The 14,841-nt window shown below is 51.0% G+C and overlaps 1 protein-coding gene across 1 annotated transcript in view; it reads left to right on the forward strand.

The window, feature by feature from the left end:
• Positions 1–226: 226 nt before the first annotated feature.
• Positions 227–14,841, forward strand: part of LIMD1 (LIM domain containing 1) — a 59,957-nt gene continuing 45,342 nt past the window's right edge. The window contains exon 1 of the mRNA XM_049777444.1: positions 227–1,708. Coding sequence (XP_049633401.1) covers positions 388–1,708 — 1,321 coding nt within the window. The 5' untranslated portion in view covers positions 227–387. The remainder of the gene's footprint in view (positions 1,709–14,841) is intronic.

Raw genomic sequence — 14,841 nt, forward strand, 5'->3', positions numbered from 1 at the left:
GCTCCTGGCTGTTTTGGGGGGGACCCTGTGGGACTCTTGGGGATCGAACCTAGGTCTGTGCTAGGTTAGCTGCTTGCAAGGCAGACGCCCTGCAGCTTGCACCACCGTTTCACTCAGACCTTTCATTCTGGGATTTGGAAAGAGCAGATTTGCACTGCAAGCCGGCCCCTAAGGCTAAAGGAGTTGGAAAGTGACTTGGGTTTTTTCCCCCTGCGTGGCTTCAAGCTGCACTTGAGGTCACCACTGTTCTAGCTCGGCAGGTGGAAGGCTCTGACTTGTCCCCCTGGCTCGACTGAACACCCCCACTCTCCATCCTTCTTCATCCTCCTTTCTCCAACCCCTGGACACTACTAGCAGAGACCCTAGCACCTCAAAGAATTCAGCAACATGGATAAGTACGACGACCTGGGCCTGGAGGCCAGCAAGTTCATCGAAGATTTGAACATGTACGAGGCCTCCAAGGATGGACTTTTCCGCGTGGACAAGGGCGCAGGCAACAACCCTGAGTTTGAGGAGACACGCAGGGTGTTTGCCACCAAGATGGCCAAAATCCATCGGCAGCAGCAACAGCTCTTGCAGGACAGTCTTCCTCGGGGGGCCCGGGGCCCCATCAATGGTGGGAGCTTCGGCGTGGGCAGCAGACCTGCTCTGGACGGTGCAGCCAAGCCCCCTCTGGCCACCTCCACCGGGCCACCTGCCTCCTTGGTGACAGCCACTGCCTCGCACCCAGCCCAGGAACAGAGGGCCCGGCCGTACCTTCGGGGTGCCCGGCTGGGCAGCCAGAGCCAGGATTGTGCTTCCCAGGAGGGTCCCACAGCTTTGCAACTGCCCGTCCATCGCCAAGGCTCCTGCGAGGATCCCTCCTGCGTGACCCACGGCGACTACTATGACAACCTCTCCTTGGCAAGCCCCAAGTGGGACGCAGAGCCCCGAGGGTCCCTTAATGCCAGGCCAGGTGGAGGCAATGGGTGGTCTCGCCCTGCAGGAGGTGACCTGCCCCTTCCTGCACCCCCCAGGGACCACCCTGTCTATCAGCCACAGCCCTCTTTGGGCAAGCTACCAGGCTTTGAGAGTGGCCAGAGTGGGGGTGCGGGAGGCCTTTGGGCCACTGCGTCTTCCCAGCGAGTTAGCGCTGGCCTGTCTGTCCCAGGCCCTGCGAATGGGGCCCTCCTTGAGCCTGCTCAACCCAGGACCCCTTCTTTCGCAGCCCCTGTAGTCCTAAGCTCTTCCACTCAAAGAGGGGTTCCACCAATGGACTCAGGACCTCCAGGGAGGGAGGTGTCAGCTATGATGCCCAAATCCGCTGTGGACCCTCCACCTTGGTTCCACGACGGGCCCAAATCTTACCGTTCCAGCTCTCCGCCATCCTCAATGGTTCGAACTGACAGTCTGCAGGTGGATGGAGCCCCCGTGCCCAGCGGCCCAGATCCGGGCATAGGGCCTAAGCTTGGCTCTGCCAACTTGGTCCCTTCAGTGAGGGGTACCCCGCCAGAGCTGTCTGCTAAAGAAGGCCCCCCTGGCTGGTCCCCTGATGGCAATTTGGGACCTGTACTCTTGGAAGGTGCCAGCCCTCCCAGGGTGAGACTGCCTTGTCAGACCCTTACCCCAGGCCCAGAGCTTGGACCCTCTGCAGCAGAATTGAAATTAGAAGCTATCACCCAGCGTCTGGAGCGGGAGATGGATGCCCATCCCAAGGCCGATTACTTTGGTGAGTAAGTGGTGGAGGTGCGTTCGGTGTGGTTCCGAGTATCTAAGTTTGGGGGAAGTGATCCCCACCAGTGACACTGATCTTGGACATCTCTGAAAGTGTCCTGCCCCCCCTCACCCCACCCTCTTCCCTTTTTATTTTATTATATTTTATTTTTGGTTTTTGGGTCACACCCAGTGACGCTCAGGGGTTACTCCTGGCTATGCGCTCAGAAATCGCTCTTGGCTTGGGGGACCATATGGGACGCTGGGGGATCGAACCACGGTCTGTCCTAGGTTAGTGCGTGCAAGGTAGATGCCCAATTGCTTGCGCCACCGCTCCAGTCCCTTCTTCCCTTTTTAGCAGCATCTTTTGATTCAGAAACTTGAAAGCGTCCAGTACAGAAAACGCGTCTTGGCAGCTGGGGTTACCCATGTGTGAAGGGTGGAGCTGGGAGGCGTGATTGCTCACATCTGCTTCGAAAAAGGTTTGGACCATTAGGGTGTGAGGTAATGAGATAGGGTCCCTCGCCGTGACCTCATGCAGGGCTGGCCTGGGGCCACTTTCTCAGGTGGTCTCGATTTTGGTTCCAGTAGTCACCTACTGGACCAGGTGGGCTTGTAGTTTGAGACTAGGGGTTCTCTAAGGTCCTTGGAGAGATAGCGCTCGTGTGTGTGTGTGTGTGTGTGTGTGTGTGTGTGTGTGTGTGTGTGTGTGTGCGTGCGCGCGCTTGTGCGTGCGTGCGTGCGTGCGTGCATATGTAGTTACTGTGTGCAGTTGAAACTTATGTGCAATGAAACACTATTTTTTTGGTTTTTGGGTCACACCCAGTGGCAGCGCTCAGAAGTCAGTTACTCCTGGCTATGCACTCAAAAGTCCCTCCTGGCAGGTTTGGGGGACCATATGGGATGCTGGGAATTGAACTGTAGTCCATCTGGGGTTGGCTGCTTGCAAGGCTCTTGCTCGAGTCTGGCCCCTTAGAAGGATATTTTAAAAAAGTGATTTCAGTTTTCTCTCCAGCAACAAGTTGTCATCTCATAGCTTGGGAACTAGCTATAAATGCAGACTCCCAGGCCAGCTCCTAAACCAAATGCTTCAACAGCATTGGGGAGGGACCTGGGAAGTCAGAGTCTTACAAGCCAGTAGGGTAATCCTGACATTTCCGAGAGAACCAACAAGCCCCAACCAATCTGACCCGGGGTTCCAGCCAGTAGCTGGTTACACCACAGACGAAACTCACAGTGGAATGGAAGATGCTCTTTGCTGATATTACTCAGAGTTTCAGATTTTGTTTTGTTTGCTTTTTAAAACCACAAGTTCTTGGAAACTGCTTAGGTTCTACTTTTTTTTTTTTCTTTCCTTCTTTCCCCTTTCTCCGTAGAGGGTCCGGAGGCAGCCTGGAGCAGTTGAATTCTGTTGAGTAATGATGTAGTGGTCCCTTAGGGAAGCTAACTAGAAAGACAGCCTATTTTTAGAAGACTATGAGGGTTGTTTTTGTTTATACTTATTTTGAACTCTGGGTAATTGGGGCCATGTTTTCCCCATTTAAGATGTGAGAGCCTGGGAACAGGGGCTCTGTGGGGTGTCACACGGAGGAGGGGGTGCAGAATACACTGGAAGGGAAAGAGGAAGGTGTTTGCACTGCCCAACAACTGTGCTCAGGGACTGGCCATCTTGTTCTGGGTGCTTGGGTGGCTGGCTGCTGGTCCATGGTGTCCAAGTGAACCCCGAGTTCCTCTGTGTTCTTTTTTTTGCTGAGAACCTTCCAGAAGACCCAGCTGGATGGCTGAGGCAGGGATGCTGCTGTTGACAGGTTTCAGTCTGGAGCACGCAGCCCCAATGTCTGAACCTTCTGCTTTGCTGTTCTCACCCCTCAGCTTGGGGGAATAATCCATAGCTGAAAATACTGTGGGGTTTACATGGTTAAGTTTCATTTAATGTTTGTTTGTTTGTTTTGGTGTTTGGGTCACACCCGGCAGTGCTCAGGGTTTCCTCCTGCCTCTATGCTCAGAAATCGCTCTTGGCAGGCTCGGGGGACCATATGGGATGCCGGGGATCAAACCCAGTTCTGGGTCGGCCATGGGCAAGGCAAACGCCCTACTGCTGTGCTATCTCTCTGGCCCCTCATTTAATGTTTAATTTCAAGTTCATTGACCAACAAAACAGCATTTGATTTTCTTGGGGCACATACATGCTGTGACTCAGAGGGAAGGCCTGTGCTAACTATACATGCGTTCTCCTAGGATGGATTCAGCATCCACCTGTTTGTTCTTCCAGGCTGCGGAGTATGCAATGAGCAGGACAGAGAGAGACTTTTGTGTCTTGAGAGCACAAAGTGTGGCAGGGAGAGGTGGGAGATGAACTGTAAGCAAGTTCTGGGGGATGGAACAGGGATGGAGGTGAGGGGACAAGAAGGGGACCTTCAAACAAAGGCTTGGAGTGGGGAGTTGACCATATACTCTGTCCAGAAAAGGAAGGGACAGCTGTGCTTTGCACTTCCCTGCTCCTTTTACTTATCATGTGAGCCCTGGAAGCTCTTAGTAAAATTAAAAGACTGACCTGGGGTCCTGGGTTTCTTCTTGGGGGGGATTCTCAACCACCAGAATCTTTTTTTTTTTTTTTTGGTTTTTGGGGTACACCCGGTGACGCTCAGGGGTTACTCCTGGCTATGCGCTCAGAAGTCGCTCCTGTCTTGGGGGACCATATGGGACGCCGGGGGATCGAACCGCGGTCCGTCTCCTAGGCTAGCGCAGGTAAGGCAGGCACCTTACCTCGAGCGACACCGCCCGGCCCCAACCACCAGAATCTTGCTTCTGACAAGCCTTACCAAACTGGCTTGGAAAGATGGCAAAATTCCTCTATTTTATGGTTTTGTGTTTTAAATTGGGGTGAATATTGCATTATACGAAGTGTTTAGAAGTGAATAGCATAGGCATGGAGTGCATTTACTTGAAGTTAGAAGCCAATGAGATGCAAATGCCAACTCTCTCTAGTCCCCAAGTGCTTTCCCTCTCCTGTAGAACCAAATGGCCTGATATCCAACACTCAATGTCCCTCTGGTCCTTGAGTCCCACCTGTCTGTGCTCCTTCTCTGGATTTACTTATTCTGGGTGTTTCATATGAAACGAATCCTACTTTTTTGTTTTGACTAGGCATTATTACACTTACATGTGAAAGTACAATAGATTGGAAAGTGGGACAGTGAACACCAAGTCTCCTTCTTTTCTGTTTCTTAGCAGTGTTAGGGTCCAAGCAATCTGTGTGATGGTACCTGGTGGCCTCTGGGGTGGCAAGCTGTTCACCTGCTTTTTGCCTTTCCGGATAAACTCCATGTTGGGCAGCCTCCTGTATCGTCATGGGCACATAGAGTGAGCTCAGTGGCACATCTTTGTGGCTGTGCCTGTCATTTCAGCAGCCCTCACTGGGAGAGATGGGTCCATCTGGTGGGGTGGGAATACCTTATGGACAACAGGAGTGAGAATGCAGAACTAGAGCTTTCTTTAGAGCCTGTGCAGGGGCCACGCTCCTGACTATTGTGAAGGAGAGAGCTTGCCCTGCACCTGTATGCATACTGCAGCTAATTTTCTTCGCCTTTCTTTCTTTTTCTTTCTTTCTTTCTTTCTTTCTTTCTTTCTTTCTTTCTTTCTCTTTCTTTCTTTCTTTCTTTCTTTCTTTCTTTCTTTTCTTTCTTTCTTTCTTCTTTCTTTCTTTCTTTCTTTCTTTCTTTCTTTCTTTCTTCTTTCTTCTTTCTTTCTTTTCTTTCTTTCTTTCTCTTTCTCTCTCCCCCTCCCTCCCTCCCTCCCCCCTCCCTTCCTTCCTTCCTCCCTCCCTCCCTCCCTCCCTCCCTCCCTCCCTCCTTTCTTTCTTTCTTTCTTTCTTTCTTTCTTTCTTTCTTCTTTCTTTCTTTCTTTCTTTTCTTCTTTCTTTCTTTCTTTCTTTCCTTCTTTCCTTTCCTTTCTTTCCTTCTTTCCTTCTTTCTTTCTTTCTTTCTTTTCTCTTTCTTTCTTTCTTTCTTTCTTTCTTCTTTCTTTCTTCTTTTCTTCTTTCTCTTTTTTCTTTCTTTCTTTCTTTCTTTCTTTCTTTCTTTCTTCTTTCTCTCTCTCTTTCTTTCTCTCTCTCTTTCTTCCTTCCTTCCTTCCTTCCTTCCTTCTTCCTTCCTTCCTTCCTTCCTTCCTTCCTTCCTTCCTTCCTTCCTTCCTTCCTTCCTTCCTTCCTTCCTTCCTTCCTTCCTTCCTTCCTTCCTTCCTTCCTTCCTTTTTTCCTGACTCTAACTAAGGGACCACTCATGGCAGGTTTTTTGGGGGACATTGGGGCACAGGGGATAGAACCCAGGTTGCCTGCATGATCAAGTCAGTTTGCCCACTGTACTATCTCTCCTGCTCCAGCATGTTTGTCCTCGCAGGCGGTGCTCCCCCATCTCCGGGGACACTGGGACCTACAGCTTCTTGAGTCTGTCTTCTTTTTTTTCTGTTTTTTTTTCGGCCATACCCTTTTGATGCTCAGGGGTTACTCCTGGCTAAGTGCTCAGAAATTGCCCCTGGCTTGGGGAGACCATATGGGACACCGGGGGATCGAACCACAGTCGCGATCTTTTCTTGGCTAGCGCTTGCAAGGCAGACATCTTACCTCTAGCGCCACCTCGCCGGCCCCTTGAGTCTGTCTTCTTGAGTTACTCTGCCTCAAGGACTGTGTGGACTCTTCTTGCAGCCTCTGGAGAGCCCCTACCCCCCCCCTTTTTTTTTTTTTGGTTTTTGGGCTACACCTTGTGATGGTCACGGTTTGGTCCTGGCTATGCGCTCAGAAATTGCTCCTGGTGGACTTGGAGGACCATATGGGACACCGGGGGATTGAAACGCAGTCTGTCCTAGGTTAACATGTGCAAGGCAAACGCCCTACCGCTTGCGCCACTGCTCCGGCCCCTGGAGAGGTCCCTTTTTTCCTCTTCCTTCTCTATGCAATCTCCATGCCTGTTGGTGTCCTTTGTCTTCAAGGGAGGAGTTCAGAACCGATACCAGCTGTGACAAGGCTGTGGGACTTGTGCTCGATTCCCCGAGGTGCAGCTCCTGCTTTAGCACCACTGTTTATACTGCAAAGGAAGCTGGACCCAAGGAAGGGAGCTGAAGACAGTGAGACTGTTGTTTGATCTTTCCGTCGCCTCTCCCCTTTCCTCCCAATCTGCCCTTTCTAAGGACAAAGGCCACTATGACTCCACCCTGTCATCCGCCAGCCTGGCAGAGAAGCTGGTGTGTAGACAGACCCTTGTGCTGGGCTCTGTGGCTTGTGACCATGGAAGGGACAAGGAAGCAGCAGTGGGCATAAAAAAACGTGCTGTCATGCAGGCACCTTACCTGCCTTCCCCCCCCCCAACTCCTCACAGGGAACTCCGGAGTTGGAAGAACCTTTAAGTTGCATCCTGAACTGGGCTTAGCTGTGTTCCTACATCCCCCTAGCACTGGTAGATGCCCTAAGAAGGGGGGACCCAGGACACGGTGCTCTGGAGTTATGGCAGTGGTATAAAGGGCTGTGGTTCTACCCAATAGGTGATGGGTTGGATCACCATTGCAGTGTTCCCTTGACCTCTGCTTGTAGGGTAAGACCTCACACCCAGGGACTCTATGGGCTGAGCTTCTAACTTGGTCTGCTGAGGGGTGCAGAGAGCTTGCAACCTGCCAGAAAGCTTGCAGCTTTGAAGCTGTGAAGACAGGAGTGACCTCTCCTGAGTGTCTCCCTGCCCCTGCCCTGGAGCCCCATTACACTGGATTTTGTTGTTGTTGTTGTTGTATTTTGGGCTACACCTGGTGACACTTAGGGGTTACTCCTGGCTATGCGCTCAGAAATTGCTCCTGGTGGGGCCGGAGAGATAGCATGGAGGTAAGGTGTTTGCCTTGCATGCAGAAGGATGGTGGTTTGAATCCCGGCATCCCATATGGTCCCTGAGCCTGCCAGGAGCGATTTCTGAGCATAGAGCCAGGAATAACCCCTGAGTGCTGCTGGGAGTGACCCCCCCAAAAAAAATGAAATCACTCCTGGCAAGCTTGGGGGACCATATGGGATGCCAGGGATTGAACCGAGGTCTGTCCTAGGTTAGTGCATGCAAGGCAGATGCCTTACCACTTGCGCCATCGCTCCAACCCCTGGTTTTTATTTTACTAGCACTGTGCCAGGTGAGGCCATCACCCCAGATGGAGAACATGAGCCATCACACACACACACACACACACACACACACACACACACACACACACACACACAAACACACACACAGTTTCCCACTGCTTGCACCTTCATCTTCCAGCTACATAGCATCTTCTAGCTCTTCTAAACTGCTTAGCTGACTTTATTACCAATAGATGCTTGAAATATGGGGCTTCTGGCCTGGAATGAAAAGTTGAGAGCGGTTGAAGAGCATTTTTCCCGGAGTACCAGGGACCAGTCCTGTGACAAGAGTGGTCCTTCCAGGGTTCTAGGACAGGGACCTGAGGATGCACTGCTAGCCCTGTTGTATCTACCCCCATCTCAGGAACATCAGGAAACCTGAATCAAGAGCTGATGTAGAAGGTGTTGGTGGGAGATGCTCCCTCTGGTTGATCTCCTCAGCTGGCAGGAACAACTCTGTGGACTTGGGAACTGCCATCCATCTTCCTGCTGTAGCCAGAATTTCTCTCTGGAGGCTTTATGGAGCAGCAAAGGCCAGACAAGCTCTGGGCCTTCATCTGGCGAGGTTTCCTTGTTTGCATAGCCTATGTGTCAGCAGGGTACCCCTTCAGGTTCCTGTAGTGCTGGTGGTACCTGGCTAAGTGCCAATGCCTGAACCGGTGCCCCTTTTCAATGCAGGGCCTGTGCCCAGCCACTGGAACCTTGAGCCAGTCTCGTGCAGCACTCGCCTGGCCTGCTGCCCACCCTGACCTCACCCTCCCACGTATGTCTAGTCCCTCTGGCCCACGCTTGCTGAGCTCCTGCCCTCTTTGGAATGGCATGTTTCCACTCTGTCCCTTTGTGACTAGGAAGGAAGGACTTGTTTTTCCATTTGCTCCTCTTGGTCTTCTCATGAGTAATCCAGACTTCACCAAGGACCTTTTGACATGGCCATTCTTGGCCTTTGTAAAGGTTATGTGTCCTTCCATCTGTTGATTGATATTCCCCCACTGAGGAGTCAGAGCCATGTGGAAGAAAGGATTTGGTCAACCTAGTGTCTGGGTCCAAATTCCTTAACGGCTCAAAGCTGTAACACTGGTAGCTGGTTTGCCCTCTTCCCATTACCCCTGACTGTGCAGGCATGATGAAAACCAAGCGTTGGAGAAAGCTGTGTTACTGAAGAATGAATGTGTCAGTGCCAGAGTGATAGCCCAGCAGGAAGGGTGCTTGCTTTGTATGCTGCCAACTGGGTTTGATTTCTGGCACACTAGATTGTTCCCTGAGTACAGCCAAGACTGATCCCTGGGACTGGAGTGGTGGCGCAAGTGGTAGGGCATTTGTCTTGCATGCAGCTGACCTAGGACAGACCGTGATTCGATCCCCTGGCATCCCATATGGTCCCCCAAGCCAGGAGCGATTTCTGAGCGCATAGCCAGGAGTAATCCCTGAGCGTCACCAGGTGTGACCCAAAAAAAACGAAAAGAAAAGAAAAAAAAAGTCTGATTCCTGAGTCCCTGAGTGCAGAGACAGTATCTGGGTATCACCAGATTGGTGCCTATGCCCCCCCCCAAAAAAAAGAGTCTGTGTAGCAAACTCTGTAGGAGCCTCCCCTGAAACAAACCCAGCCTCCAAGCTTCCTAAGGCCCAGCAGCGACAGACAGATCTTGCCAGCAAATATTTATATGTGCCCCAGGTCTTGTTTTCCATTTGTCCCCTCCTCTGGAAACCAGCTGGACTCAGAACCTCCCGGGGATGCTGGGAAGCCCAAGACTTTCTGAGTGCATGTTCCAGAGGCTTAGGGCCCCTACTCCCTAGTGTCTTTTAACTTTTGAGCACTGTGAGTTTTGATGTGACCATGTTCCTTCCTCCCCTTTCTTGTTCTGGGATGTGCGTTTCAGGAGCACAAGGACTGGTTGGTTAGTCCCAGTTCCTGGAGCCGAGAGCTTATCAGGGATCTCTGTCTAACCCTCACACACAAGCATGTATATATAGCCTGTGGAAAGTTCTGGAAGTCTGCCAGGCACTGCCTGTCCCTCATGAGAAGGGTACGTGAGGTTAGCATGGGTCTGTTCTGGAGGCAGTGCCAGTGGTGCTTTTACTAATGCTGGCCTTGAATCAGGATGTGAGCCCCCAACTCAGTAGCGTGTGTGTGTGTGTGTGTGTGTGTGTGTGTGTGTGGTTTTGGGTGGGGAGACAGGCACCATGGGAGGGTCACAGCAGGATGTGTCTTTGGCACATCCCGGAGCCCCTCTGGCCAGAACACAGCTGCCTTGTTCATGTCTGAGCTGCTTCTTGCCTTTCAGCAGGCAGAGCTCACTTGTGACCGAGTTGGCTCCTCTGACATGGCCCTAATGTCACTGGGGCCAGGCTGGAGGTGGCTTTGCAGTCAGCTGCCCGCCCTGTCCCCACCACACTCTCCCCCGCTACCTCCCTTCATTTGCTTTGCTTCCCAATGTGGTGAGGTGGTGAATTCAGAAGGAGACGCATTCCGGGCAGCCAGCTGACCTCGGGGCTGAGTGCCAGGGTGATTGGCAACCGTTTCTTCACCTTCAGCACTATTGGCAGGGGGAGCGAGGATAGATTGTGCCTAGGCGTCTCACTCCCTGTTTTGTGCCTCCCCTCCCTAAACCACCCCACTTCACCCCTGTCCCCTAGCTTCTGGATTTAGGACTGCTGTTTGGGGAGGGGGGTTCTTTGGCTCTGGAATGACACTGTTTGGGATGGGACCTGCCTGGTTCTGTGTGTGGGGTGGTGGTAGGGTGCTGTGAGCACATGGACTGAGCTCAGGTCCTGCCTTTGTTGGTCTGCAGTCGTGACCAGTGTTCTCAGCTCTGTCTCACAAGTGACTCTTGGTAGTGCTTGGGGGGACCACACAGTGCTGGAGACTAAATCTGGGCTCCCTGTATGCAAAGCATAGATAAAGTCTGTTGAGCTTTATTGCTGGCTCACAGTCGTTATTTATTTGTTTGTTTGTTTGTTTTTGGGGGTCACACCTGGCAGCGCTCAGAGGTTATTTCTGGCTCTGTGCTCAGAAATTGCTCCTGGCAGGCTCGGGGGTTCATATGGGATGCTGGGATTCGAACTACAGTCCGTACTAGATCGGCTGTGTGCAAAGCAAATGCCCTACTGCTGTGCCGTCTCTCCCACTCCACAGTAGTTATTTTTTGGTTTTTTTTTTTTTGTTTTTTTTTTTTTTGTTTTTTTTTTTTTGTTTTTTGTTTTTTTTTGTTTTTTTGGGTCACACCCGGCGGTGCTCAGGGGTCACTCCTGGCTGTCTGCTCAGAAATAGCTCCTGGCAGGCACGGGGGACCATATGGGACAATGGGATTCGAACCAACCACCTTTGGTCCTGGATCGGCTGCTTGCAAGGCAAACGCCGCTGTGCTATCTCTCCGGGCCCTGGTTTTCTTTTTATTTGGTTTTAGGGCCACAGCCTGTGACGCTCAGGGGTTACTCTGGGCTATGCGCTCAGAAATTGCTCCTGGCTTGGGGAACCATATGGGATGCCGGGAATAGAACTGTGGTCCCTCCTAGGTTAGTGCGTGCAAGGCAGATACTCTACCGCTTGCGACACTGCTCTGGCCCTGCACAGTAGTTATTTTTTTTTTATCATAAATTATCAGGTGGGGCTGGAGAGATGGTACAATGGGAAAGGTGTTTGCCTTGGCACACTCCCAACCTAGATTTGATCCTTTTTTTTTTTTTTTTTTTTTTTGGTTTTTGGGCCACACCCAGCGGTGCTCAGGGGTTACTCCTGGCTGTCTGCTCAGAAACAGCTCCTGGCAGGCACGGGGGACCATATGGGACACCGGGATTCGAACAAACCACCTTTGGTCCTGGATCGGCTGCTTGCAAGGCAAACGCCGCTGTGCTATCTCTCCGGGCCCTAGATTTGATCCTTGGCATTTCATATGATCTCCCAAGCACTACCAGGAGTGATTCCTGAGTTCAGAGCAAGGAATAAGTCCCTGAGCATCACTGAGTGTGACCCCAAAACAAAACAAAAATTATCAGGAGCCAGAGAGATAGTACAGTAGTTAAGGCACTTGCTTTGTACTTGGCCAAGCCTAGTCTGATCTGTGCTACTGCATAAGATCCCCTGAGCACCTCCTGGTGAGGCCCCAGCCAAAGCCCCCAAAACTGTATCTGAGCATTTCATCCTGTTAGATCTGAAAGCCCAGTGAAAATGATTTAATCAGCCCAACAAATGATTAATTCAACATTTATTAGTTTTGGTTTTTGGGTCACACCGGCAGCGCTCAGGGGTTACTCCTGGCTCTATGCTTAGAAATCACTCCTGGTAGGCTTGGGGAACCATAGGGAATGCCGGGATTTGAACCACCATTTTTTCTGCATGCAAGGCAAACATCTTACTTCCATGCTATTCTCTCCGGGCCCCACACTCAACATTTCTTTGTGTGTTGTGGTGTGTTGGTTTTTAGTCACACCCGGCAGTGCTCAGGGGAAACCTCCTGGCTCCATGCTCAGAATTGCTCCTAGCAGGCACGGGGGACCATTATGGGAAGCCGGATTCGAACTGATTGACCTTCTGCATGAAAGGGCAAACGCCTTACCTCATTGCTATTTCTCCGGGCCCCACATTCAACTTTTCATAAATTATAGCTTAGTTAAATTAAAAAAAAATCTAGTTACAATGTCCATCCAGTTTGCCAACTTCCTGGCTCAGGAGAAGAGCCCTGTGAGGAAGTCTTTTACCTCCTGCAGGGGATGCGTGAGCCTTCACAACCCCAAGACTGGGTGTGTTGTGAGAAAGGAGACTGTTGCATGGGCAAGGACAGAGAAGGCAGTAATCGTGGCTGAGCCAATCTCCCAGGACCCTAAAAAACCACTCTCATTTTAGCGAGTACAGGCAGAACATTCGAAGAGCAGCTATCTCCTAGAGATAGTAGAGAAGTGAGGACAATATTTCCATTAGGAAAGAAGGCCCCGTGGAGTCGGAATGGTGGCACAAGCAGTAGGGCGTTTGCCTTGCACATGCTGACCTAGGACGGATCGCAGTTCGATTCCCCTGTGTCCCATATGGTCCCCCAAACCAGGAGCAATTTCTGAGCACATAACCAGGAGTAACCCCCTGGGTCTGGGGACGGTTCTGACACTCTCCTGAGCCTGGTGGTGCTCAGATTCTGTGCTTAAAGATCACTTCTGCTGGGCTCAGGGTGGAGTTGGGTTTCAGGGATTGAAGCCTGGGCCAGATGTGTCCAAGACAAATGCTTCTGTAGCCTGTTGCACTGTCTCTAACCGCTATTAATTTTTTTGGGGGGGTTGGTCACACCCAGCAGTGCTAGGGTTACTCCTGGCAAATGCCCTACCGCTTGTGCCACCACTCAGATCCATTATTAATTTTTTTTTATTTTCCCTATCTTTTAGGGGGGGGCATTTGGGCCATACCCAGTAAACACCTCAGGGTTGACTCCTACTCTGCACTCAGAAATCACTCTTTGGCAAGCTCGAGGGAACCATATGGGATGCTGGAAGCGAACCCAGGGTCCCATCCTAGGTTTGGCTACTAGTGTGCAACTAGCAAATGCCCTACCACTATTGTTCTCTCTTTAGACATGCTATTAATTTTTTTGTATTAGCTTTCTCTGATACAGAAGTCTTCAGTGAGTTTTACATTTAAAAATAGGAACAAACAGCAAACTATAGGGAAGTACTGGGTACAAAATAAAAACTAGGAAAAATAATAATGAAAGAAGCCAGTATTTTCCATAGAGGATTGACCACTCGAACACTAGACCCATTTTATAAAGCTTTGGAGCAGATTACAACGAACCTTTTTGGTGAGCGAGGCAGGCACTCTGGAGAGGATTGTACGGATTGAGGGCGGCCTCAAGGGATGTTGCAAAAGTAGTGTCCGGAAACCAGCATACAAAGGCATTTTTCCCTTTCAGTTATTTGTTGGAAATGCCAGTTCTGTTTGGTTTCTGGAACTTTCTGGGAGTCAGTTTGCTGGCTTGATTTCTTCGCAGGGCCAGCCAGAATCTAATTTTATGCGAGTAATTTTAAAATGAGAATTGAGACACACACACACACACCCCACCACCACCACCTCCCTACTCCCTGTAACAGGAATCCCTTCTCTGGCGCTTCCTGACAGGCTTCTCTTCCTTCCGTTCCAACACCAAGCAAAGCATGGGCAGTGGATACTGGAAGTCAGAAGTCTCCGTGTCAGGCAGTTTTAAAACTCTGCTCACATCAGCAGCCAGATTGGGTCGGTTACAACAGAGCAGGTCCCCATTACCCTCAGGCTCAGGAAAAAAAAAACAAAAACTTTTCTTTCTCTGTTTCTTCACTTGGAATATATCACTCAGGATTTCACACAGAATTCCTCGCTCCCAGATTTCCACACAGAATTCCTCACTCACATTCTTTTTTTTTTTTTTTTTTTTTTTTGTTTTTGGGCCACACCCGTTTGATGCTCAGGGGTTACTCCTGGCTAAGCGCTCAGAAATCGCCCCTGGCTTGGGGGGACCATATGGGACGCCGGGGGATCGAACCGCGGTCCTTCCTTGGCTAGCGCTTGCAAGGCAGACACCTTACCTCCAGCGCCACCTACCCGGCCCCCTCACTCACATTCTTGCACAGAATTTCCCCTTTCCTGGGGCTGGAGTGATGGCACAGTGGTAGGATATTTGCCTTGCACGCAACTGACCCAGGATGGACCTCGGTTCCATCCCCCGGCGTCCCATATGATCCCCCAAGCCAGGAGCGATTTCTGAGCACATAGTCAGGAGTAACCTCTGAGTGTCACTAGATGTGACCCCCTCCCCCCCCAAAAAAAAAGAATTCCTCCTTTTCTGGCGCCAGAGCAATAGTACCTCTGGTAGAGCATTTATTTGCCTAGTACTTAGCCCACCTGGGTTCAATCCTTGGCATCCTATAGTGTGCCCCAAGCCCACCAGGAGTGATTCCTGCAATACAGAGTTAGAAATAACACCTGAGGGGCTGGAGAGATAGCATAGAGAAAGGGCATTTGCCTTGCAAGCGGCCGACCCAGG

The sequence above is a fragment of the Suncus etruscus genome, chromosome 7, assembly GCF_024139225.1.
Source record: "Suncus etruscus isolate mSunEtr1 chromosome 7, mSunEtr1.pri.cur, whole genome shotgun sequence".
Taxonomy (NCBI): Eukaryota; Metazoa; Chordata; class Mammalia; order Eulipotyphla; family Soricidae; genus Suncus; species Suncus etruscus.